The sequence below is a fragment of the Salvelinus alpinus genome, chromosome 23 (assembly GCF_045679555.1).
Source record: "Salvelinus alpinus chromosome 23, SLU_Salpinus.1, whole genome shotgun sequence".
Lineage (NCBI taxonomy): Eukaryota > Metazoa > Chordata > Actinopteri > Salmoniformes > Salmonidae > Salvelinus > Salvelinus alpinus.
The window spans coordinates 27,411,419-27,437,893 of NC_092108.1; the positions used below are offsets into that span (position 1 = coordinate 27,411,419).

At 42.5% G+C, this 26,475-nt stretch overlaps 1 protein-coding gene across 3 annotated transcripts in view; it reads right to left on the reverse strand.

The window, feature by feature from the left end:
• The window catches only part of LOC139550694 (pre-B-cell leukemia transcription factor 1-like), a 67,643-nt gene extending 50,270 nt beyond the window's left edge, over positions 1-17,373 (reverse strand). For all 3 annotated transcript variants that reach the window (XM_071361773.1, XM_071361772.1, XM_071361771.1), the window contains exons 1-2: positions 16,766-17,373; positions 15,693-15,766 (exon numbers count right to left, since the gene is read on the reverse strand). In XM_071361773.1, coding sequence (XP_071217874.1) covers positions 15,693-15,766; positions 16,766-16,950 — 259 coding nt within the window. In that variant the 5' untranslated portion in view covers positions 16,951-17,373. The remainder of the gene's footprint in view (positions 1-15,692; positions 15,767-16,765) is intronic.
• Between the last annotated feature and the right edge of the window lie 9,102 nt (positions 17,374-26,475).

Consider the following 26,475-nt stretch of genomic DNA (forward strand, 5'->3'; position numbering starts at 1 on the left):
TGCTGGCCCATCCGGATCGCTCTTTGGCGTTCACAGTGGAGGTGGACGTGTCCGAGGCTGGGATAGGAGCTGTGCTCTCTCAGTGCTCAGGTAAGCCACCGAAGCTCCGCCCCTGTGCCTTCTTCTCGAAGAAGCTCAGCCCGGCGGAGTGAAACTATGATGTGGGGGACCGGGAGCTGTTGGCTGTCGTCAAGGCCTTGAAGGCATGGAGACATTGGCTTGAGGGGGCTAAACACCCTTTTCTCATCTTGACTGACCACCGCAATCTGGAGTACATCCGGACAGCGAGGAGACTGAACCCTCGCCAGGCAAGGTGGGCCATGTTTTTCACCCGTTTTGTGTTCACCCTTTTCTATAGACCAGGCTCCTAGAACTTGAAGGCAGACGCATTGTCCCTGCTGTATGACACAGAGGAGCGGCCCATGGATCCCACTCCCATACTCCCCGCCTCCTGCCTGGTGGCGCCGGTAGTGTGGGAGCTGAACGCGGACATTGAGCAGGCGTTACGTGCAGAGCCCGCTCCTGTCCAGTGTCCCGCTGGGCATCTGTATGTCCCGTCTGCTGTTCGTGACCGGTTGATCTTTTGGGCCCACACGTCACCCTCCTCTGGTCATCCTGGGATTGGTCGGACAGTGCGCTGTTTGAGAGGGAGGTACTGGTGGCCTACCTTGGCTAAGGATGTGAGGGTTTATGTTTCCTCCTGCTCGGTGTGCGCCCAGTGTAAGGCTCCTAGGCACCTGCCCAGAGGGAAGCTACACCCCTTACCCGTTCCACAACGGCCTTGGTCGCACCTGTCGGTGGATTTTCTTACCGATCTTCCCCCCTCACAGGGTAACACCGCGATCCTGGTCATTGTGGATCGGTTTTCTAAGTCCTGTCGTCTCCTCCCTCTGCCCAGTCTCCCTACGGCCCTACAGACTGCGGAGGCCTTGTTTACGCACATCTTCCGGCATTACGGGCTGCCTGAGGATATAGTGTCTGATCGAGGTCCCCAGTTCACGTCTAGGGTCTGGAAGGCGTTAATGGAACGTCTGGGGGTCTCGATCAGCCTTACTTCAGGGTTTCACCCCGAGAGTAATGGGCAGGTGGAGAGAGTAAACCAGGATGTGGGCAGGTTTCTGCGATCCTATTGCCAGGACCGGCCGGGGGAGTGGGCGGCGTTCGTTCCCTGGGCCGAGATGGCACAGAACTCGCTTCGCCACTCCTCTACTAACCTCTCTCCCTTCCAGTGCGTACTGGGGTACCAACCGGTTCTGGCGCCTTGGCATCAGAGTCAGACCGAGGCTCCTGCGGTGGACGACTGGTTCAGGCGCGCGGAGGGGACATGGGAAGCTGCCCGTGATCACCTTACGCAGACCGTCACCGCAGTGAGGCCCCGGTGTTCGCACCGGGTCTGGCTCTCGACCCGAAACCTGCCCCTCCTCCTGCCCTGCCAGAAGCTGGGTCCGCGGTTTGTGGGGCTATATAAAGTCCTGAGGAAAGTGAACGAGGTTTGTTATAGGTTACAGCTTCCCCCAGATTACCGTATTAACCCCTCATTCCATGTGTCTCTCCTCAGGCCGGTGGTGGCTGGTCCGCTCCAGGAGTCTGAGGTGCGGGAGGTTCCTCCGCCCCCTCTGGACATCGAGGGCGTACAATGTTCGCTCCGTACTGGATTCGAGGCGTCGGGCAGGGGGCCTTCAGTATCTCGTGGAGTGGGAGGGGTACGGTCCGGAGGAAAGGTGCTGTGTGCCGGTCAAGGACGTGTTGGACCCTTCAATGCTGCACGAGTTCCACCGTCTTCGTCCGGATCGCCCTGCGCCTCGCCCTCCAGGTAGTCCCCGAGGCCGGTGCCGGTGCGCTGCTGGTGCCGCGCGTCAAGGTGGGGGTACTGTCACGACTTCCGCCAAAGTCGGTCCCTCTCCTTGTTCGGGCGGTCGACGTCACCGGTCTTCTAGCCATCGCCGATCCACCTTTAATTTTCCATTTGTTTTGTCTTGTCTTCCCACACACCTGGTTTCAATTCCATCATTACATGTTGTGTATTTAACCCCCTGTTCCCATGTCCTTGTCCGGAATTGTTTATTGCAGTGCATGTTATGCTGGTGTGTAACGGGTTTTGTTTTACCCATTGCATTAGTATTCTGTTTAAGGTGGTTTTGTTTATTAAACTGTGCGGTTGTAAGTCAGTTTTTGCTCTCCTGCGCCTGACTTCTCTGCCGCCAGTACGCACCCCCTACACCTTCCTTATAGCTACAGTATTTAGTGGTGTGGCATTATGGCTCAGCTAGGCCTCAGGTATGGAGGTCTTTTTTTGACTGCTACTACATGAACTAAAGAAAGCTGCTACTATACCCTGATGTGTTCTGTTTAAATCTGATTTAAAGAAAGCTGCTACTATACCCTGATGTGTTCTGTTTAAATCTGATTAAAGATAGCTGCTACTATACCCTGATGTGTTCTGTTTAAATCTGATTAAAGATAGCTGCTACTATACCCTGATGTGTTCTATTTAAATCTGATCTAAAGAAAGCTGCTACTACACCCTGATGTGTTGTGTTTAAATCTGATTAAAGAAAGATGCTCATACACCCTGATGTGTTCTGTTTAAATCTGATTAAAGAAAGATGCTCATACACCCTGATGTGTTCTGTTTAAATCTGATTTAAAGAAAGCTGCTCATACACCCTGATGTGTTTTGTTTAAATCTGATCGCTTTTGCTTTATTCATGGATGGAATATAGCATATGAAATTAGGCTTTAAATTGGAAACGTGTAGCCTTTGTCTGGCAAATACACTTCTGTTTGTTTTTATACTATCGGAGCTTTGGATTCCCTGTTTTGTGGTTGATTTGGAATCGTTTCTAACCGCGGCATCACATACCTGTAGACTCAAGGCAAATTTTGAAATGTATTTTACGAATAAAACATTTTATATAAAACATTTTATATAATAATAATAATAAAACATGTAAAGGCTATGGCTACATTTGCACATCCCAATATTATTTTCATGGGTTTTGGCTACACATTCAAATCCAATTTGTTTTAATGGACGGTATACACTTTAATGTGGTTTAAGTTCATTCAAAACGTACGCCCTAGCCTCGGTGGTGTGAGTGCAGTAGTTAGCCAGCCCTCAATGTCACCACAACATCTATTTACGCCCCTGTGTCATAAAACAGCCATGTTTACCATGGAGCATAGCAGTGACGACGAGAGAGGAAGAGAATGAAGGAGAAATGACACCTAGGCAAATGAAGAACAACATCTGATGATCAATCATATGTCAAAACGTATAGAGATAGTCAGATAGGGAAACAGGGCCTGCAAATGTCAGCTTTACACTTGATGGAGACATACTCACGTGAAGTCTCGTTAAATTCACAACACATGCCTCTCGACTCACTTTCCATTTTTCCGAGGGGAAGTTGTTATGCAATGCATCTCGCCCCCTCCTCAAATAGTACATGACACAAACACTGACAGACACACAAACACACACACTCACATAAACCTGCCACCTGTGCCTTTCCCAACTCTGTGCTCCAAGGGTAAGGTGTCCATGTGATGGGGATGTGGTCTAATAATACATGTTAGAGAAGTCTATAATTTTCTGATTATGCTCAAGCTAAAAAGGAAAATGACAGCAATTAACATCATATCAGTGGGAGTTAACTGTCCAGAACTAACACTGCCAAAGGCAAGCTGGCAGACAGCAGGGAGGGGTGGGGGGAACCAACAGCTTAACATCTTTGGGATATATGCAGTACGACATAGTGAGAATAAGCTGCACGATGCAAATTGTATTTCATCTGTAGCATGAGATTTAGTTTCATCCTAAAGGTTGTCATCATGGTCAACAGGTATTGGTTTGGACATATCATACACACACCACAAATAGCCAAACCATTTCAGATTATACATTCACATCCTTCTCACAGTAGAACTGTGAAAATCGGTATAACACACAACACACTTAAACTACACCAAATAGCATTGGTCCTCCTGATCCACCATCTGAAACAACTGTATTTTGTGTTCTTACTACCAAGTCTACGTCACAGGACACTCTTTAAGTCCAAGTTATTGAGTTTCCAGCCCTCCTTGAAGAACCCTCCCTGGGTGTTTTAAGGGGACTTCAGAGGACCCTTACTATCTGGCTCCCAGAGATGACCTTACCTGTGATCTGTTGCCAAGCAGCCAAGCCAAGTGCTGACCTGTGTTAAAACGGTTGCTCTCACCCCGCTGTGCTAAACACTACCTGGGATGTCCACCTCGGGAAGTGATCCAAAACCACATTTCAATTCCCCAGCGACACAAACACATCGATGGAGTACAGAGACTCATAAAAACACACACACTGGGGAATGTGGATGTGAAGCGGTTTGATTCTGCAGACTCAGGATGGATGCAAAATTGAAATTCTCTCTCTCTCTCTCTCTCTCTCTCTCTCTCTCTCTCTCTCTCTCTCTCTCTCTCTCTCTCTCTCTCTCTCTCTCTCTCTCTCTCTCTCTCTCTCTCTCTCTCTCTCTCTCTCTCTCTCTCTCTCTCTCTCTCTCTCTCTCTCTCTCTCTCTCTCTCTCATTGTTATTTGTCTGGTCCTTTCCCCCTGCTGAAGGTGGGAGGCTGACAGAGACTCATCTGTGGCCCCTTTGTCTCTCACAGCAACGGCAAGGTTTATTAACATAAATTAGAATAGCTAACAGAGAGAGCGAGAGAGTACCTCGTCGTTATGCGTTACCCACGGCAACCTCTCCTCCATTCTCAATCCACCTGAACATGTGTGTGTGAAAGCGGGAGAGAGGGAGTGTGTCTGTATGTGTGTGTATGCGTGTCTGTCTGTGTGTGTGCATGTATGTGTGTACGTGTGTGCGCACGACACGTGTGTGTCTGTGTCAGCACCTCCCGGCATTTAAATGGGAAACTACTCTGCGATGAGGGAGACATTTCCACACCCGTCTAACCCCCCTGTCCTGATGGAAATGAATGGTGCTATCTGCACTGCATGAGTCACTACAACAAGGCATTAATATCAGTAATTGAAACATCCAATCACTGCTGAAGCATCAGGCCCAGCGCGCTTCCCCATCTGACTATGTAGCACCTGATTATGCATGCCACCATGTTAATAATATAGAAATACACTGAGTAGCTTTCTTTGGTGGCAAACACTGCATTACAGTCCGGAAAAAATTATATATATTTTTTGTTTTTTTGTTTTTGTCAATAAAATAAAATATGATAGATACGCAGACACACACAGACATTGATTTTACACTTCCACGTCCATGCGTGAGTGTGAAAGAATACATTGTGTGTGTGTATGTGTATGCATGTGTGTGTGTATATGCACCTTTACAGCAGTCCTGTTACCATCCTAACCAGTGAAAGCAGAGGCGGGGAGGGAGCAGCAACATTGATTGGTGTTGATTCCGTCTGGGCAGTGAGCAGCGACTGACAGTGCTCCTAAGCCGCAGCGAAAGGCAACCATTACTCTTGTTCTGGTTTAAGTAGAGTGTATTAATTTGTGTCATTTTTACGAAGTCGGGCAGGGAAGGGCCTCTCACCATTTCATGTTTGACTCTTCACCGCAGCCATGGGGGTTCCTTTATACACCACGATGCTGCCAAATGCTGCACTAGTCAAATGTGAGCAGAGGGCGCGAGAGACATGATCCCAGACACTTGAAATACATTGCGGTACAGCAGCCCACATTACTACATAGTAGCCTACAAACTAGAGAAATAAATCCTAAGAAGCGACAGCTGTGAATAAGGAACCCTCATTCTAAAGAATTTACAAGTGTTACTGTGTAGTGGCATGCACATAGGACATAGGGTGACCACATGTGACCCTTTGTCCCGCTTCCGCAACCAAACAATCATTTCCCGCATTTTATCAACAAATTCAAACACCTCCAATTTAGAAAAAAAAGGTTGATTTGTCCCGTATTTCAGTCAGACATTCCAGCCTGTCTCTTGCAGTCACATTGCACTTGAAAGTATGTACAGTACCAGGCAAAAGTTTGAACACACCTACTCTTTCCAGGGTTTTTCTTTATCTTCACTATTTTCTACATTGTAGAAGAATTGTGAAAACATCAAAACTATGAAATAACACATATGGAATCATATAGTAACCAAAAAAGTGTTAAACAAATCAAAATATATTTTATATTTGAGATTCTTCAAATTAGCCACCGTTTGCCTTGATGACAGCTTTGCACACTCTTGGCATTCTCTCAACCAGCATCATGAGGTAGTCACTTGGAATGCATTTCAATTAACAGGTGTGCCTTGTTAAAAGTTAATTTGTGGAATTTCTTTCCTTCTTAATGCGTTTGAGACAATCAGTTGTGTTGTGACAAGGTAGATATATAGAAGAGAGCCCTATTTGGTAAAATACCAAATCCATATTATGGCAAGAACAGCTCAAATAAGCAAAGAGAAATGACAGTCCATCATTACTTTAAGACATGAAGGTCATTCAAATTGGAAAATTTCAAGAAAGTTGTTCAAGTGCAGTCGCAAAAACCATCAAGCGCCATGATGAAACTGGCTCTCATGAGGACCACCACAGGAAAGGAAGACCCAGAGTTACCTCTGCTGCAGAGGATACATTCATTAGAGTTACCAGCCTCAGAAATTGCAGCCCAAATAAATGCTTCATAGAGTTCAAGTAACAGACACATCTCAACTGTTTAGAGGAGATTGCGTGAATCAGGCCTTCGTGGTCAAATTGCTGCAAAGAAACCACTACTAACGGACACCAATAAGAAGAAGAGACTTGCTTGGGCCAAGAAACACAAGCAATGGACATTAGACCAGTGGAAATGTTATCCTTTGGTTTGATGAGTCCAAATTTTTGGTTCCAACCCCCGTGTATATGTGAGACGCAGAGTAGTGGAACGGATGATCTCCGCATGTGTGGTTCCCACCGTGAAGCATGGAGGAGGAGGTGTGATAGTGTGGGGGTGCTTTGCTGGTGATGCTGTCTGTGATTTATTTAGAATTCAAGGCACACTTAACCAGCATGGCTACCACAGCATTCTGCAGCGATACACCATCCCATCTGGTTTGCGCTTAGTGGGTCATTGTCCTGTTTTCCAACACACCTCCAGGCTGTGTAAGGGCTATTTGACCAAGAAGGAGGGTGATGGAGTGCTGCAGATGACCTGGCCTCCACAATCACCTGACCTCAACCCAATTGAGATGGTTTGGGATGAGTTGCTCAGCATATGTCGGAACTCCTTCAAGATTGTTGGAAAAGCATTTCAGGTGAAGCTGGTTGAGAGAATGCCAAGAGTGTGTAAAGCTGTCATCAAGGCATCAAGGCAGAATCTCAAATATAAAATATATTTTGATTTGTTTAACACTTTTTGGGTTACTACATGATTCCATATGTGTTATATCATAGTTTTGATATCTTCACTATTATTCTACAATGTAGAAAATAGTAAAAAGAAAGAAAAACCCTTGAATGAGTAGGTGTGTCCAAACTTTTGACTGGCACTGTATATCATAAGGATGAGGTAGCTAAGCCCACTGGTGATGTTAAACACTTCATTCAACACATCATTGTTGAGATCTGATATCCTGCGCAGTGCAAGATGAGACATTGGCCAATGTGATAAGCCTATCGTAAACCAATCATTTTTCTCAAATCCATTTGGACAATATTCCAGCTAAACTTGGAGAGGACAGTTAGGCATCCTAACCACTTAATTACTTCCAAACACCGTGCTTCTGATGAAGATCTATAACAGTAAGTAAATAGCCTTATTAGACTGAAAGATATCAGGTCATTTAGTCAAACTTGTGAGGCTCTTAGTTGCTCGATCAACATATTTGCTTATACTTCACTCAATCCAGTCTTAAAAAACTCCAACCCTAACTGTTTTACATTCCCTGAGACCAACCAGAAATGTTTCCATGGCCAAGTATTCTGAGATTTCAATAAAACAACCACACGTGGTCTCTTGTTTCTGCATCAAGAGTAGGCTAAGAGTGCTGCCGGAGCACACCGGAGAGCAACTTCTCACACTGGTGCTCGTTTAGTAAAGTTAGATCAAAGCTGAATCAATATCTTGGAAGATCACAATGATAGTATAACGTTACTGTTACACCAAAAACACCACCTCATTTCTTGGGGCCAAAACTCAACAGCTTTGATTTAAACAAAATACAGGAAGGCTATATAGTTTGTTAACACCATAAGCTCTAATTTACTCATGAAACAGTAACTAAAGAACATCTAAATGCATATTCCCATTAAACTGATTGAGATGAAATAATTGACATGCAGATGCAGTTTGGTCTTTTCACTGGTAAAACGTGAAGAATTATCATTGACAAATGACAGTGATGATACCATTGCCTATTTTGAAGTTAGGTATGCCTAACCTGGTGTTTGAAGGTATTAAACATCTAAACATGTATTGTGACATTAGGCAGACATTGTAATTGGGGGATGCATTTTATGCATATCCTATTTCGATATTTAATATCTGTCAGTACAAACTTTGAGAAATTTCAATTCCACACATTTCAATTCCACATATTAACTACACAGTACTGCAGTAACTGAGTGTGATTTGACCACCTTTTTAGACAGAAATAAAGCAGATGGAATTTCAGACTGCATGAATGAACATTTGAAACCATGTAAGAAAACCACTTCAAATTGCTCCCAAAGAAGAACAATAGTCGAGGAGACTCCACTGTGATTCAGTTGTTATTGTTGTTGTTTTCTAGGGTTGAAAACTGCATTAGAGACAAACATCAGATAAAACTAAAAACTCCACTGTGCTGTGAAGCAAATTTCCTCTCTAAAGCAATTTAGTGTCAGATAAGTGGGAAGGCATTCTTACCGTAATGGATCTGAATATGATATCTGTCAGACAAGTAAGAACAAAGCCTTTTATAAAAGCCGCGTTTGCAGAATGGCCATTACGATACAGCTGTATCAGATGACCAAATTGAGAGGAGTGCAGTAAACAGACTGTAAATAGAAATACAATACATTCATATGATTGTTGAATAAGTACTGTACAATGAAATATCTCTCTCTCTCTCTTTTTCCTACCTGTTCCCATAGAGTGGTAGGGCGTATAACATGTTTGGGAGAACACAAGAGCAAAATGTTGGTTCAGCACAAACTGAACAGTAGGCTACATGGATGATGGGCTATTTCAAGTGGCAAAATCAATGGGAACAACTTCCCCTTTAGCTTTGTGAAATAGTCCCAATATCTAGGTATTTATGCACACTCAAAAACAATGACACATTCACCTGAGGAATCGAAACTGAACATTATTCCTCCCAAAGGGAAATCATTTGAATTAATATAACTATTTGTTGATGACCCAGAGTAACAGTGTACACCCACCCCCCCCACTATTCCACCATATTTTTATTTGACCTTTATTTAACTAGGCAAGTCAGTTAAGAACAAATTCTTATTTTCAATGATGGCCTAGGAACAGTGGGTTAACTGCCGTGTTCAGGGGCAGAACAACAGATTTTTACCTTGTCGGCTCAGGGATTCAATCTTGCAACCTTTCGGTTACTAGTCCAACGCTCTAACCACTAGGCTACCTGCCGCCCCATATGACCATTCCAATCGCCAGACCTGTTATCATAGCAAATTACCAGCTCCCACCTCAGATATACAGGGTGTAATTAGCCTATTAAAACATGATTAACATGTCTCAATTACCACACTCACCATTTGCATAATTTATAAGCTGTTCTAATTGCAAGTGTGGGTTCAGATGATGGTAGAATGGGGAACAGCAGAAACACTGGACATGTCTTGTCGGTTCTGAACAACTGAAGTGATTCTGAAGTGTGTCTGTCTGTTAGCTCGGTCATAGTCCTACACCGTAGATAGGAAGAGAATCTTCTTCAGCATCCCAAAAGGGAAAGACAATATATTAGTTTTCCCACCGGTAAAGGTGTCTAGTCTATTTCTGTACAACAGATATTTTCTGAAAATAGAAAATAAATCCACTCTTGTTCATTATCCTATATTTACATTTGCTAGGGAGAGCGTTGAGAGGTTTGTTCAAACTACTAGGCTAATTAATGTAGAAACGACGTACGTTTTTGGAAAAACTTCGAAAGATGTTTGGGAAACGTTTATGAGAGAACAGAGAGAGCTGTGTTCACTCTTATTTCTGTTGAAACTAAAACCCTGGATGGGACAAAATGCTGCTTCTGCACTTCCAACAGGCCAGGCCAGATATACTGTCTGCCTGCTAACACAGTGGGGAAACCAAGGACATAGCCATTAGTTTCAGGACAGATCGCGGCACATCACAGACTAATGTCTCCATCTGTCAGCGGAGATGAGTGGAGAGTAACAAAGAGAGGGAACACTAACCTCTGAACTCATCATGGACAGCCATGTCAATTAAATACTGAAAAACTGCAGCTACAACAACACAACACCAGTGTCCAGTCCAGACTCTCCGTGGCTAAACCAAGCAGACCATAATCCACAATACTGATGTAGCTGATGCATTTACTACAGTAGCTTACTGGGCTATGGAACCAACCAACTGACATTCTAGTATCACTAAATCTACTGCAAGTCCACCACTAAATCATTAGCTAATAAATACATAGCCATCAAAGCAAATTTGGTCAAAGAAAATATGTGCAAGTTTGCCCGAGTCTAGTCTAATGAAAGGATACCAGTGTTCTCCAGATGTGTGCTTAAGTATATAAGAACCAACCCAGACTTCAACTTCAATCACAGGTACAATTTACAGTGCTGCAATATGCTCAACATCGAAAGCACAGCAATCATATTATCCAGTAATGTGAAAACTAGTAGCTTGATGGCATGGGTCACTGAGTTCACCAGGTATTTAGCTCTGACAACTCAAAGTGGGATCATATTTAACATGCAGGAGATATTCATTTGAGCAGAGTCTGGGAGTAATGTGTGGCTGTCGACACACATTGGCCTGGTGAAGAGAGAGAGAGAGAGAGAGAGAGAGAGAGAGAGAGAGAGAGAGAGAGAGAGAGAGAGAGAGAGAGAGAGAGAGAGAGAGAGAGAGAGAGAGAGACGAGAGAGAGACAGAGACGAGAGAGAGAGAGAGAGAGAGAGAGAGAGAGAGAGAGAGAGAGAGAGAGAGCTCTGGCCTGTAACCTGACACCCAGAAACATAGTCTTAGTGTCTGGCTTCTCTTACTTGGTCAACCTGTACGTGCCAGCTCCACTATCAGCAATGGTTCCACAGACACTCACACTCTTCCCTCTGTCACAAGTACAGGTAACACACACATACATACACACATGGCAAATAAAAACACAATGCTAAGCACTTTCAGGAATTTTACAAATAAAGACACGCTTTCCTGAAATAGCTGAAAACAGTAACACAATCCACCTGTAAATTTCACAGCTGATGAGCAGCCCTGTGCTTGTTAAAGCTGGCTAAATATCTTCTGCCATGACACTTGGCCAACTGCAGCCCAGATCTATGGGGAGCACAAATCTATGGGGGTGGGCTGGGCGTGGGGGGTCGGGGAGCAGGGTCAGGAGTTAAGGCCTGCTCTGTCTGTTATTGGAATGCAGTCCTGCCTCAGTTGTCAGCTGCTTGCCAAAGGAAGGCCATATCGCTGCTGTCAACACGCGCCCACCACTTACATGCCACACCAAGGAGAGAAGCAACCAGGGAACACGCCATGCATACATAGACACATATACACCGAACAGAAATATAAACGCAACATGTAAAGTGTTGGTCACATGTTTGATGAGCTGAAATAAAAGATCCCAGAAATGTTCCATACACACAAAAAGCTTATTTCTGTGTTTACATCCCTGTTATTGAACATTTCTCCTTTGCCAAGATAATCTATCCACCTGACAGGTGTGGCATATCAAGAAGCTGATTAAACAGCACAATCATTACACAGGTGCACCTTGTGCTGGGGGACAATAAAACAGCACTCTAAAATGTGCAGTTTTTCACACAACTCAATGCCACAGATGTCTCAAGTGAGGGCGCGTGCAATTGGCATGCTGACTGCAGGAATGTACACCAGAGCTGTTGCCAGAGAATTTAATGTTAATTTATCTACCATAAGCCACCTTCAACTTCGTTTTAGAGAATTTGGCAGTACGTCCAACCGGCCTCACAACCGCAGACCACGTGTAACCATGCCAGCCCAGGACCTCCAGCTTCTTCACCTCCAGGGATCATCTGAGACCAGCGACCACGACAGGTGATGAAACTGTGGGTTCACACAATAAAAAAATAATTCCACAAACTGTCAGAAACTGTCTCAGGGAAGCTCATCTGCATGCTCGTTGTCCTCACTAGCGTCTTGACCTGACTGCAGTGAGGCGTCGTAACCGACTTCAGTGGGCAAATGTTCACCTTCGATGGCCACTAGCACGCTGGAGAAGTGTGCTCTTCACGGATGAATCCCGGTTTCAACTGTACAGGGCAGATGGCAGACAGCGTGTATGGTGTCGTGTGGGCGAGTGGTTTGCTGATGTCAACGTTGTGAACAGAGTGCCCCATGATGGCGGTGGGGTTATGGTATGGGCAGGCATAATCTACGGACAATGAACACAATTGCGTTTTATCGATGGCAATTTAAATGCACAGAGATCCTGTGCATTCCTGAGGCCCATTGTCGTGCCATTCATCCACCGCCATCACCTCATGTTTCAGCATGTTTCTGCATGATGATGCACAGCACCATGTTGCAAGGATCTGTACACAATTCCTGGAAGCTGAAAATGTTCAGATTCTTCCATTGCCTGCATACTCACCAGACATTGAGCCTGTTTGGGATGCTCTGGATCGATGTGTATGGTAGCGTGTTCCAGTTCCCGCCAATATTCAGAAACTTCGCACAGCCATTGAAGAGGAGTGGGACAACATTCCACCGGCCACAATCAACAGCCTGATCAACTCTATGCGAAGGAGATGTGTCACTTTGCATGAGGCAAATGGTAGTCACACCAGATACTGACTGGTTTTCTGATCAATGCCCCTACTTTTTTAATGGTATCTGTGACCAACAGATGCATATTGTATTCCCAGTCATGTGAAATCCATAGATTAGGGCCTAATTTCTTTCTTTCAATTGACTGATTTCTTTATGTGAACTATAAGTCAGTAAAATCTTTTAAATTGTTGCATGTTGCATTATATCCAGATGATGTTACTTAAAACAATTGAATTAAAAACGTTTTCTTTAAATGCTACATCCGATCTACAGAAGGAAAGCCAACCTACAGCGTCATATCCAACCTACAGCGGCATATCTATAATATCCTCTTAGTGCTTTCACGGAAGGGGACACAACAGTCGCATAAGCCTGCTGATTTAATAGTCTCTCCTTTCAATCCTCCAGAGACTCTGGCTGCAACAATGTAAAACTGAGGAGAAGCTGACTCTTTAAAAAAATATATAAAAAAGACCTGACAAATTACGGGCTGTTCTTTTTGCACACTGCGCTCAGCACATTTGGCTGTAAATGTCATGGTGAAGGTTTGAGTCATTTTCTACTGTCGCTGCAGTGGATTTCTGGGCTTCTGTCTGCACAGGGGGAAAACTATCTGTGCCCACAAGATGAACAGCAACTAGACACGTGTGAAATGATACAGAAGGAATAGTGTGATACCAAGTGGTCTTAGAACTTATTTTCTATTTGGATAATATTCATCCAAATAACAAAGCTTTCTGTTTTTGCACTAAAATACTTTAGCCACATGCTTATAGCACATCTTCATTCATTAAGAGAAGCATCATCCAGATAAAATGTAACAACGAGAGAAGTCAGAGAACTAACTCAGTATGACTTTTGCCAGCAACACAAGGCATGCAGCGCTCGAGTATCACCAAAACAGAAAGGGGGGGGTGAACCAGTAAACTCTTCAAAAGGGATTCCCCCATGGTGCTTTTATCCTGAGGGCCCAAGTACATTGAATTCCGCCCGACCAACTGAAACCCTGTCAAAGGAGGCTAAACACTCGACAGAGACCAAAACATTAGCCAAACTAAATTCACTCAAGATAGTAGAAAGGGGTGTAGAAAACAAACAAAAAAATTGACGGAAATCTATGTGGAAACGTTACCTTCAACACCATTTTTTCCCTCTAAATTAGGACGTAGAGAGTCAGCAGGCCAAGAGAGCTGCTCTAGTCAGAAGCCCCCAGGTTCCTGGTTGCCAGGAACAGTGGGAAGAGACGAGAAGCAGGGGAGGGGGAGGAGGGGGCAGGAAAAAGGCCAAGTCACTTTGTTCTTCTTCATTTTGGAAACGAACTCTGGTTGAACCAAGAGCAACGCCAGGCAGTTTAAAAAGAGCCAGGCATAATTCTCTCCCTGCTCTAAGCATTCTCCTGAGAAGTAAGGGGGCCGTGGGCAGGGGGCCAACCTCACTGGCTACTTCTCAGACTGGACTTCATTTCTTCTCTCCTTTTTTTTCTAAAATGAAAATCACACAGTGTCTTCTGTTAATAACTCGTCTTTTTTAAGCCCTGCGCCAGAGTCTGACTCACAGTAATGAAATGTCTGTAAATTAGCCTTTAGGGCAAATTAGGAAGACGATACAACGGACTCATTTTATTGATCTTCCATTTGTTTTCAGATTTCTCTGGCTGGTTATAGACAGTCATAATAGTAGCTGGTAACACTTCTCACATTAAAGTGATAACATCCTCTAATAATTTCAAAAGAGGTTCAGAGATATATGCCTTCAGAGAGATGTATTAGAGATTGCAGTTTGATTTCCATTTTCTAAAAATACATATTTAGTAGGTTAGAACTTGGACTGTTCTTCCAGGCATATTCACATGCTTTCTTTCATTAACAGAGACAAGCGCATCTTTCTTTTAATCTTGTGTTAAGTGCCTATATTTCCCACATTCCTCTACATGACTTTGAACCTCGCTTCAAACCCAAACAGAGAGAATCCCTCTGGCCAGCATCAGCATGTAGAAACACGAAAAGCTCATCACAAACAAACACTTGGCAAGGAAAAACATGATGATGCAGAACGGATTGAATAAGTACAGCCCTAATAAATGGCTCAATGACAACACCTTGGGTCCACTGTAAAGTCCTTTCCTCTCTACTGTCTGTTCTGAATGTTTGTGGCTGCTATGGCTCACCATATTAAATACAAATTCAAATACTGACTGACACACATAAGGATGTTTGGTTTTGAGGTAATAAATGTAAATCAAATGTTATGTGCCACATGCGCCGAATACAACAGGTGTGGACCTTACCGTGAACTGCTTACTTACAAGCCCTTAACCAACAATGCAGATCCAGAAATAGAGTTAATAAAATATTTACTAAATAAACTAAAGTAAAAAAATCTAATCAAATCAAAAAGTAACACAAGAAATTGACATAACAATAATGAGCCTATATACAGGGGGTACAGGTACCGAGTCAATGCGCAGAGGTACAGGTTAGTTGAGGTCATTTGTAAAGTGACTATGCAAAGATAATAGTAGATACAGTAGGATGCCACAAAGCATCATGTTGTATTGTAGAACCATTTTGTTAGACTATGGGGTGAACAACATATGTAGAGAAATATGATATCAATATTTCTCATATTCAAAAGATGGTGTTATAAATAGTGTAGGCTATAAGTTGTCCAGGCCATAATCGCTTCATAAAAATGCTGATGCAAGTCATTGTTGTAATGTGGTAGAATTTCACCTTACCCGTTTTCTCTTTTATATCACACAAGATGTTGAAGAGAGCCGGTTTCATCCTGTGACAGTTCAGGGCATGTTTCCTATAAAAAGAGAAAACACACAACTTTAGACCATATTCAATAAGACCAGGAGATGGTAATAGTTAGTGGTAAAGTGTTCTGCTTGTGCTTGAATCATATCTAAAATGAGCAGACTGGTTTGATCACTGTCAATTTGATGAGGAAGAATAAAACTCATCTTTGCAATGGGTATTGATATTGTATATTTTGTTTTACACACTTGACAGATTTTACACACTTGACCAACCAACCCTTCAATCAAAGTGATCTAAACTAAATACCTATTGTATAGCATAGTGTTATTCTTCAATAGAAAAAATACTTTTGTCTCATCAAACCACATTTGGAACCCTTGTCGTGCCACTACACTTGATCCCTAATTAACTATGATTTATTAACATGAAAGGGTCATTGCAATTTCAAAACACAGTGGGATGTCAGTAATGAATAGGACACAGTCTATCCTATGTAATCTATTCTTGCACAGGAGCATGTGAATAGATGTCATTGGCTCAATTTCGACGCACAGCACTGGTGCTTTGATAATCCTTATTGCCATTGGCTAAAAAGAAACAAAGTATCCAAAAGCAATGCATCCGCAACATGTATTACCGCGAAGAATTACTGCGTAATCTCATTTGTAACAAGATAAAGCGATTTGGAAATTGAGAAGTGGATGCAACCCGCTTCACAGTTCAGAATACCTATAGTTGCAGTAGCTTAATAATGTCATTCATGTTTAAACATTCAAACATATTTGATAACACTGTTAATATAAAAGTTCACTTTCACAAGATAAAAACTGTTAGGCTGAAGGGAGTTTAACGTCACGCACTTTATCCCCTACGAATAGTTGTTGCGTTGGGGTGGGCGTTAATTGTTTTCGTTGGATAGCCCACTGAAATGAACGCACATCATATTGTTACAATGTACAGCACAGTAGTTATTTCTTAATTAAATTCATGAATATGTTATTTTGATAACGCTTTGAACATATTGTAATTTCCTATGCCACCGTACCTGGCCTGCGCTTCGTCCAGGCTTTGGTCTGTGATGGTCATTATTTGCTGTAATATGTCTCCAATGTCCTGCTTTCTTCCATCTCCGTCCGTCCCTCCCGTGCCATCCTGCATATGCTGTGCCAGGCCGGGGTGTCCGGCCATGCCTACGCCGTGGGAGTGCATCAACCGAGGCTGCTCGTCCATCCTTGACCGCGGTCTCTGCCTCGCCCCCAACTGACCAACACTTTTCTTACGGCAACAGAATAAATATCCTTGGAAATTCCTTTGGAACCCCCCCCGTCTCTCTCCTCCTTTCTCACCCACTCTCTCTCTTTTCTCTCTCCCTGGTAGCCTAAGCTTTCCTGGATCGGGGAGGGAATCAAAATGACAAATGCTCTCTCTCCCAGCTGGTTTGGGTGAAATCCGATCTGAATAGCTGATTTTGGCTCTGACCACTCCTGCACAGCTAGCCTACTGTAGAAAAAAGCAGATTCAACTTAAAGGGTCGTGTCGTGTCAAACGTGACGTGCGCAAAGCCTGTAAAATGCAATTCCCAATTTCCTTGAAAGCTTGATGGACGAAACATGTAGTCACTCTCTCTGAGGGTTAGATGTTGAAAGTAACACCAACTGTAAACTGTTACTGTTTCGCTTATGTCTAGCAACTGACACATAACCAGAGTATGGAATAAAAGCCCCCGCCCCCTAAACCACGATTGGAGAAGAAGAAAAGAAGTAAGTCCTACCTCGGTCTTCTGTAGAAACGTCGATCATCTTTCTCGGGAAGGTGGGACGCGGCAATAAACGTAAGGAGATATGACGGTTAACATTGGGTCTGGACGGGGTGCATGGCAATACAATGATGGATAGAGACTGAATATGTAATACATACTTTTGCTTGGCACCAACACTCTGCTACTGATGTCTGCTTTTTATGTCACAATGAACAGACACTCCCCTGTCTGAAATAATGCATTGTCTTGTTCCACTACAGATTAACCTGGCTATTACTTATTCAAATCAATCAATATGCCAAATAAAAATATGTTTACTTTTCTTTCTACCCTAAAATAGATAAAGCAGATTTTCAGTACAGCTGAATTTATGTATTTAGGTCTATATAGATATAGTATGTGCTGTTATTATGAAGACTACTTTAAATGAAAGGACCTGGTTCTAACTGTGGAAACAACATTTGTGTTAACACCAGAGTTGGTGTTATGGATGTCTTTGATACCAAAGAGCAGGACAGTTGATCTATGCTATCATGGCGCTGCCCTTCTCTCCTGTTATGACCAGAGTTAAATCCTTCAGTCCATTTTCTCATAAAGTTTTGAATAGGAGGTGAAGCAGTAATTGTCACATGGGGCAGGGTGTGTGTGTGTGTATGTCTGTGTGTGTGTGTGTGTGTGCGCGCGCGCACATCTGTATGTGTGTATGTGTATGTGTATGTGTATGTGTATGTGTGTGTGTGTGTGTGTGTGTGTGTGTGTGTGTGTGTGTGTGTGTGTGTGTGTGTGTGTGTGTGTGTGTGTGTGTGTGTGTGTGTGTGTGTGTGTGTGTGTGTGTGTGTGTGTTTGACCTCTATAATGCACCCTGACACTACACTCAGGAGTTTGCCCTCTCTTTACACCAATGCCCCTTTATGTGATAAAACTGTGATGGATTTTGGCCATACGAACATATCATATATCTATCTTTGTAATCTCTTTCCAAAGAGCCTTGAGGTGGAGCAATAGTGTTGGATAAATCTATTGTGGAGTATTGTGTGTAACAGCCTTTAAATTGAAATGGAATTTGATCCCATAATGGTGACCAACAGATGTCACTCAGTCACTCACAGGTTCCACTCAAATTCAGAATTCTGTTTATTTACTAATGTACAAGAGAAAATAATATATTTCAGATATGTGTAAGTTAGTGGGATAAATGTTCAGCAGTTTCAATTTGTAAAATGTTTGATTGGAGCTATACCGGCCCAATAGTGGAGTCGGTTAGCTGGAGTACCTATCTCTCTAAAAAGTATTTTATCCCTTCATTATGGTTTAAGACAGATATTAGAAGGATAACTGAATAAACAAGACCTTTTTTTGTGGCACTACACTACTTCCAAATTCAGGAAAACGGCAGTGGAGCTGAAATGATTTTTTTTTACTGACATTGCACATCCCCTCTATTAAAACCTAATGTGTTGATGCAGTGTTTATAAGTCTCCCAAAAAGATTCAGCCCAATTTGATTAGAATTGCAAATGAAGCTCACAAATAAAATATATTCTTATAAATATTTGATATTTCCTGCTTCCATACAGTAAATGGGAAGAGTTGTTTTCGTAAAAAAACTAAAACATTTCATATTTAAGCAGTTCTAGATTCCCAGTCGCAATAGGAGCTAGTTTCATTGCCTCCAATTATACAAAATCATCCCCAGCCAAACCATTTGAATGAGTGTGTGTGTGTTTCTTGTCTTGAGTACTGAAATAGAGGATCAGTGCAGTCCAGAACCTGAGCTATGAAATGTTGAGTTCACTCCTGCCCTCTACTCTGTTTGAGGCTTGATTAAAGTTTAATTAGTGCCCATCTCGACCAAATACCACTGACTGTGTGTGTGTGGGGGGGGGGGGGTTCAGACTTCAGGGTATCGAATACTTCCTGAACAAAATCCCTATCTTGAGCTACACAGCCGACTGTACACACTCTCCTATCTAACAGTACCATGCTCAAACAACTCACTGCAAAGAACTGCAGGTCAGGAGAATGCAAGTTATATGCAGGTTGACGTAGAACGTCATGACTGTAAGGTACATAAGAGTACATCTCTCCAGGAAGTAACCTTGATGAAAAATGTAGTTGTTTGCTGCTTCCAGTGTCCCTCAGACATGAATAAAGTGGGGCCCAGAGAGAGAAAGAGAAAAGACCTGGGCTCAGCTTAAAACTACTCACCGACCGACCGATGGTGAACCCCCCCCCCCCCCCCCACACACACACACACAGTCAGTGGTATTTGGTCGAGATGGGCACTAATTAAACTTTAATCAAGCCTCAAACAGAGGCTAGAGGGCAGGAGTGAACTCAACATTTCATAGCTCAGGTTCTGGACTGCACTGATCCTCTATTCCAGTACTCAAGTCAAGAAAAATACAGAATACAGATATGGCAATCTAATATAATAATAATAATGTATTATTATAGCGCTATTCATTACATAAAGAAATCTCAAAGGGCTGCAAAGCAACAATAACAAAACAAGCTATTTAAAAACAACAACATCATTAATCATCATCAGTAGATGGACGGTCAAGAGACTGAAGGTTGAGAAAGTTCATGGCCGGTGTATATGGCTGCTAATGCCACATACAAACCCAGTCCTGATCATTTACTTCCAATGTTAAAAGTATAAAGGGATTATTATAATTTTGTGAAACAAACAGAAATCAGTGATATACACAGTAAATGCCAGCCAGCCAGCCACAAGACTTCCATGCCCTATGAGCCTGTTAACATTAGCTATAGGCCCTTTAGCTGTTATGCTCCTAGGTCTTATAGATCTCTCTGCTTTAATTCTGCCTGCTGGGGAGTGGGAGGCTGATGTGACTGATGTAGGAGCCTCAGAGCCCACTAGCAGCTCCTTGAATTTTCACACACTCATTTGCATTAATAAAGAGACTACTCCTCTCCTTGTCAGAAGAGTTTTCCTTGTTTTCATGTCTGCCTCCCTCTAAAAATCCCAAGGCATGCTTCATTTTTGAATTAATAAGTCTGAATTTTCCCCTTCAAAACAAGTGGTGCCTTATTTGACAGCTCCACTTTATGTGTTTGTGAGTGGGTGTGTGTGAAGGGTGGGTGACTGGCGGGGTGGACAAGGGGTACAACTTGCTCCAATTCAACCTGGGTGTATCTCAGCTGCTTAGCGTGTGTGTGTGTGTGTGTGTGTTTTGTGTGTGTGTGTGTTTTGTGTGTTTGTGTGTGTGTATCCTTCCCCTTTATCATGACAATTCTCCATTACACAAGGTCCACCTGTGATCTTATACACAGTGAGGCCCAGAGCACAGTAAACAACACTTAATAATGCGGTTGGTAACCCATTGTACCATGTCACTGAACCCAGAAGGATCACAGGTAGGCTAATTAAAACAGCCATAGTCAGTCTTTTATTTCTTTGACCTATTTTTATCAAGACATTGTCAATCACTATTATTCCATATAACTATTATTCCATATAATTTCTTTCTCTACAGAGCAAGACTTTACAATGAAAGAGTGCAGGTTGTATTTTGAGCAGCCAGCGGGAAGCTCTTAACACAGCACAACTGTCCTCGGTAACATATAGTGCTAGAGGAGCACGATGAAACAGGGGAACATCTGGTGAGCTGAGCATGGTGCCAGGACAAGACAAAGCCATGTGTCTAGGCATGGACGAGCACGTACTGTACCACCTAGCTATGCACGCACACACGCACGCATGCACACATATACACACAAGCATGTACCACCTAGCTGTGCGCACGGATGCACGCACACACACAGTACAAAAGGGTGCACAAATAGCACATAATCAAACAAAAACAACAGGACACGGTAAAAGAGTCCACTGTGGAGACATGACTAATCTGCATGCTCAGAGGTTTACGTTAATACGTGAATATGCATGAGAGAATACAATGATATGCCTTGGAGCAGACCACCAGTTCTCTTAGGATAACTGTACTTCCAAGCATTCTATCTGTTGGCAGTTAGAACGCAACACAACACAAGCAGGCTGATTTCTATGGGCTGATGAGATACATTCAATTATGCTAAAGAGAAGTTGATCTGTTAAAAAATATATAATATTTTTGATCAAAAAGTAAATTCAAATAAAAATGTCTAAATATGATAGAGAAGTGTTGCATGACAACAGTTTATCATGGTGCAGACAGACATTTAGTAGGAAGCAGTAGGATGGGCATCAGTCATGAGCGGTTCCTTGGACTTCTCATTAGAAGGATATTCTAAATGTACCATTTACAATTTACCCAACCCATATATTTTGTTACTGAGGCTGTTAATATAAGGTGTTACTTTTTCCACTAAGATTAAGTGAAAATACTCAGAGATATAGAGGTATTCACGGGTCCCGCCGAACCTGATTATCCGGGACCTGACCGGGTCGGCCCGAAATTCCATAGTGTGCTGTTGGATCCGGGTCGGATCTGATTTGATTGTCACGGGTCTCGGGTATGTGTAATTATAATGGATTTGCCGGTAAGGACCCTAGAGAGCTGTTGCTCAGAGTTTTTATGAGAGTGGCGAGCATAGCTTGATGTTGTTGTTGGCCAATCACAAGTCATCAAAGCGGCAATAGCCTCTAGCTCTGTGTGTGCCATGGCAAGCAAGTTAGATCAGTCAATGGAAGAATTAAAAGTTAAATCAGACGGATAGGCTATAATTGTCACGCCCTGACCTTAGTTTTCTATATTTTCTGTATTATTTTGGTCAGGTCAGGGTGTGACGAGGGTGGGTATGTGTGTTTTTGTCTTGTCTAGGTTTTTTGTTTATCTATGGGGATTTTGTATGTCTAGGTAATGTAGGTTTATGGTGGCCTGAATTGGGTCCCAATCAGAGGCAGCTGTTTATCGTTGTCTCTGATTGGGGATCCTATTTAGGTTGCCATTTTCCATTTAGGTTTTGTGGGTAGTTGTCTATGTGTAGTTGCATGTCAGCACTCAGTTATTATAGCTTCACGTTCGTTTGTTGTTTTTGTTAGTTTGTTTAAGTGTTCTTCGTTTTATTAAAGAAGAATGTATTCACATCACGCTGCGCCTTGGTCTCCTCACATAATCATCATCATTGCCACTGTCTAATAATGGATGTAAAAAAAGAACGATAACAAAAATTTGTAATGTAAAATTATTTCATACTCTACATTTAGGGGGGCCACAAGGGGGGTCCAAAATTGTTGTCACAGGGGCACTGGCTTGTTTTTCGTTTAATTTGATTACAACCAAACGTATTAGAATGATTCACCTTCCTAGTATTATGGTGACAATGTCCGTGGCGTGCTTGCAATGCAACGTCTGTGATCTGATCTGTTAAATGGTTCCGATGATGTTCATAAAACATAGGCCAATTTGGAAGTAGTATAAAGACGAGTGGACATTCTCCCTTTCTATTTATATTGGATCTTTGTCCAGCTACTGTGAAATGTTTGGATGTGCGTAAAAACATCCGTAGTCCGCGTTGTTTTAATATTGTATGCCCAATGGCAGAAATGATGGTGCCTGTAAGTGTGAAATAGCCTATTTAAAAGAAGTTGTTTCGTTTTGTTTAGAATTTGATTAGAATTATTCAGTGGCGATTTTAGCATGTAAATATTGGTGGGGCCCAACTTTTTTTAAAGTGGGATGCATGCCAGCAAAGCCCCTACACAACACAACACGAAACAATACACGAATGGCACTATAACGGTGACAAACGGTGCCCACAAACTGTTAGGGCCTACATAAAGCTGCACTGCTACACTTGGCTATCAGCGGAGCCTTGTCTGGCAGCGAAACAGTTCATTCAGCTTCATTTACTACTTTTTTAAAACCATAGCTGATATGCAGTGGCGATTTTTTTGGGTAAATCTTGGTTGTGCAAAAGAAAAAAGTGGGATGCATGCCAGCAAAGTGACACAACACAACACTAAACAATACATTAATTGCACTATACCACTGCTACACCTGGCTATCAGCAGAGCCTTGTCTGGCAGTGAAACAGTTCATTCAGCCTCATTTACTGCCTTTAAAAATATATATCTGATATGGCTGATTTGCTTAAACAAATGTGGTTTCCAATGACAATTGAGATGTACAAACTATGGCACAAGGGGACGACAAGCGGATAAGAGGCCATCTGTAATTTCGATTAAGACATTAATGAGCGAGCTAGGACGGACGTAGTCACTATAACTATTTGTTCAGCACTTTTGAAATGTATAGGACAGAATTCAGAACATGGGCAGTTCTTACAGTGTTCTCCCTGTACACCAAGTCAGAACCGTAGGATAAATAAAGGAGGCATATAAGCAGACAAAGAAAACTCTTACAATATTAGATGATTACATTTATCTAAAACAGGTTATAGGCTACATGTGCACCACCAAGTCAGAACAGTAGGTGAAATTAAGAGGGGTAAATAGACCAAATTAATAGGGTGAGGCACATGGGCTACTAACATCTTCCTACACAACATACACTTAGTATTACTAATTACATATCTCCCTGGCACATTACATCATTTATGCGGCAGCATACAATACATTTTATTTGGCGCTGTCTTACTCAAGAAAACAAAAAAGAGACCATGTTTGTATGCGGATTTATTAACTCAACACAACTGCCCTAAATGACGGGTTGCCACAATTATTCTCTCTCTTTTTAGGCCTTATCAATAATTAATTTATTCTGCTTATTAACCATTTTTGGCATGTCCATGCTCAGCCATGATGTAATTTACAGTAGTCCTAGCCCCTAAATCAGTGTGAATGCTATTGAAGCCATGCAATTACTTAAAACAATGTGGACTGAAAACGGGTTGAAGTTAACATATTTAGCAAAGATAGGTCTACATTTTGTTATTTCGTTTCTGTAAGACATTTAACAAACTATAAATGACTAACATTGGAATTGGAGTTGACTCCAAGGCAATACATAAATGACCGTAAATACACACAACTTGAAGCAACCACACACACACAGTTGAAGTCGGAAGTTAACATACACTTAGGTTGGAGTCATTAAAAGTTGTTTTTCAACCACTCCACAAATTTCTTGTTAACAAACTATAGTTTTGGCAAGTCAGTTAGGACATCTACTTTGTGCATGACACAAGTAATTTTTCCAACAATTGTTTACAGACAGATTATTTCACTTAAAATTCACTGTATCACAATTCCAGTTGGTCAGAAGTTTACATACACTAAGTTGACTGTGCCTTTAAACAGCTTGGAAAATTCCAGAAAATGATGTCATGGCTTTAGAAGCTTCTACTAGGCTAATTGACATCATTTCAGTCATTTGGAGGTGTACCTGTGGATGTATTTCAAGGCCTACCTTCAAACTCAGTGCCTCTTTGTTTGACATCATAGGAAAATCAAAAGATATTAGCCAAGACCTTTTTGTAGACCTCCACAAGTCTGGTTCATCCTTGGGAGCAATTTCCAAACACCTGAAGGTACCACGTTCCTCTGTACAAACAATAGTACGCAAGTATAAACACCATGGGACTACGCAGCCATCATATCGCTTAGGAAGGAGACGCGTTCTGTCTCCTAGAGGTGAACGTACTTTGGCGCGAAAAGCGCAAATCAATCCCAGAACAACAGCAAAGGACCTTGTGAAGATGCTGGAGGAAACAGGTACAAAAGTATCTATATCCACAGTAAAACGAGTCCTATATCGACATAACCTGAAAGGCCACTCAGCAAGGAAGAAGCCACTGCTCCAAAACCGCCATAAAAAAGCCAGACTACGGTTTGCAACTGCACATGTGGACAAAGATCGTACTTTTTGGAGAAATGTCCTCTTGTCTGATGAAAGAAAAATAGAACTGTTTAGCCATGATGACCATTGTTATGTTTGGAGGAAAAAGGGAGAGCCTTGCAAGCCGAAGAATACCATCCCAACCGTGAAGCACGGGGGCGGCAGCGTCATGTTGTGGCGGTGCTTTGCTGCAGGAGGGACTGGTGCTCTCCACAAAATAGATGGCATCATGAGGCAGGAAAATTATGTGGATATACCTAAGCAACATTTCAAGACATCAGTCAGGAAGTTAAAGCTTGACCCCAATGACCATGACCCCAAGCATACTTCCAAAGTTGTGGCAAAATGGCTTAAGGACAACAAAGTCAAGGTGTTGGAGTGGCCCTCACCTCAATCCCATAGAAAATTGGTGGGAAGAACTGAAAAAGCGTGTGCGAGCAAGGAGGCCACTTAACCTGACTCAGTTACACCAGCTCTGTCAGGAGGAATGGGACAGAATTCACCCAACTTATTGTGGGAAGCTTGTGAAAGGCTACCCGTAACGTTTGACACTTAAAGGCAATGCTACCAAATACTAATTGAGTGTATGGAAAATCTGACCCACTGGGAATGTGATGAAATAAATAAAAGCTGAAATAAATCATTCTCTCTGTTATTATTCTGACATTTCACGTTCTTAAAATAAAGTGGTGATCCTAACTCTGTCACGCCCTGACCATAGAGAGCCTTTTATTCTCTATGTTGGTTAGGTCGGAGTGTGACTAGGGTGGGTTATCTAGGTTATTATATGTCTATGTTGGCCTGGTATGGTTCCCAATCAGAGGCAGCTGTTTATCGTTGTCTCTGATTGGGGATCATATTTAGGCAGCCTTTTCCCACTGGGGTTTTGTGGGATCTTGTTTGTTTGTGTGTAGTTGCCAGTGTGCACTGCATTTGACTTCACGTTTCGTTTTGTTCTGTATTGTTTTGGTGAGTTTCTTTTAATTAACTTCTTTGTGGTAGGGGGCAGTATTTTCACGTCCGGATGAAAAGCATGCCCAGAGTAAACGGCCTGCTACAAAGCCATAAAAGCAATAATATGCATATTATTAGTCGATCTGGATAGAAACCACTCCGAAGTGTCTAAAACTGTTTGAATGATGTCTGTGAGTATAACAGAACTCATATGGCAGGCAAAAACCTGAGAAAAAATCCAACCAGGAAGTGGGAAATCTGAGGTTGGTCGATT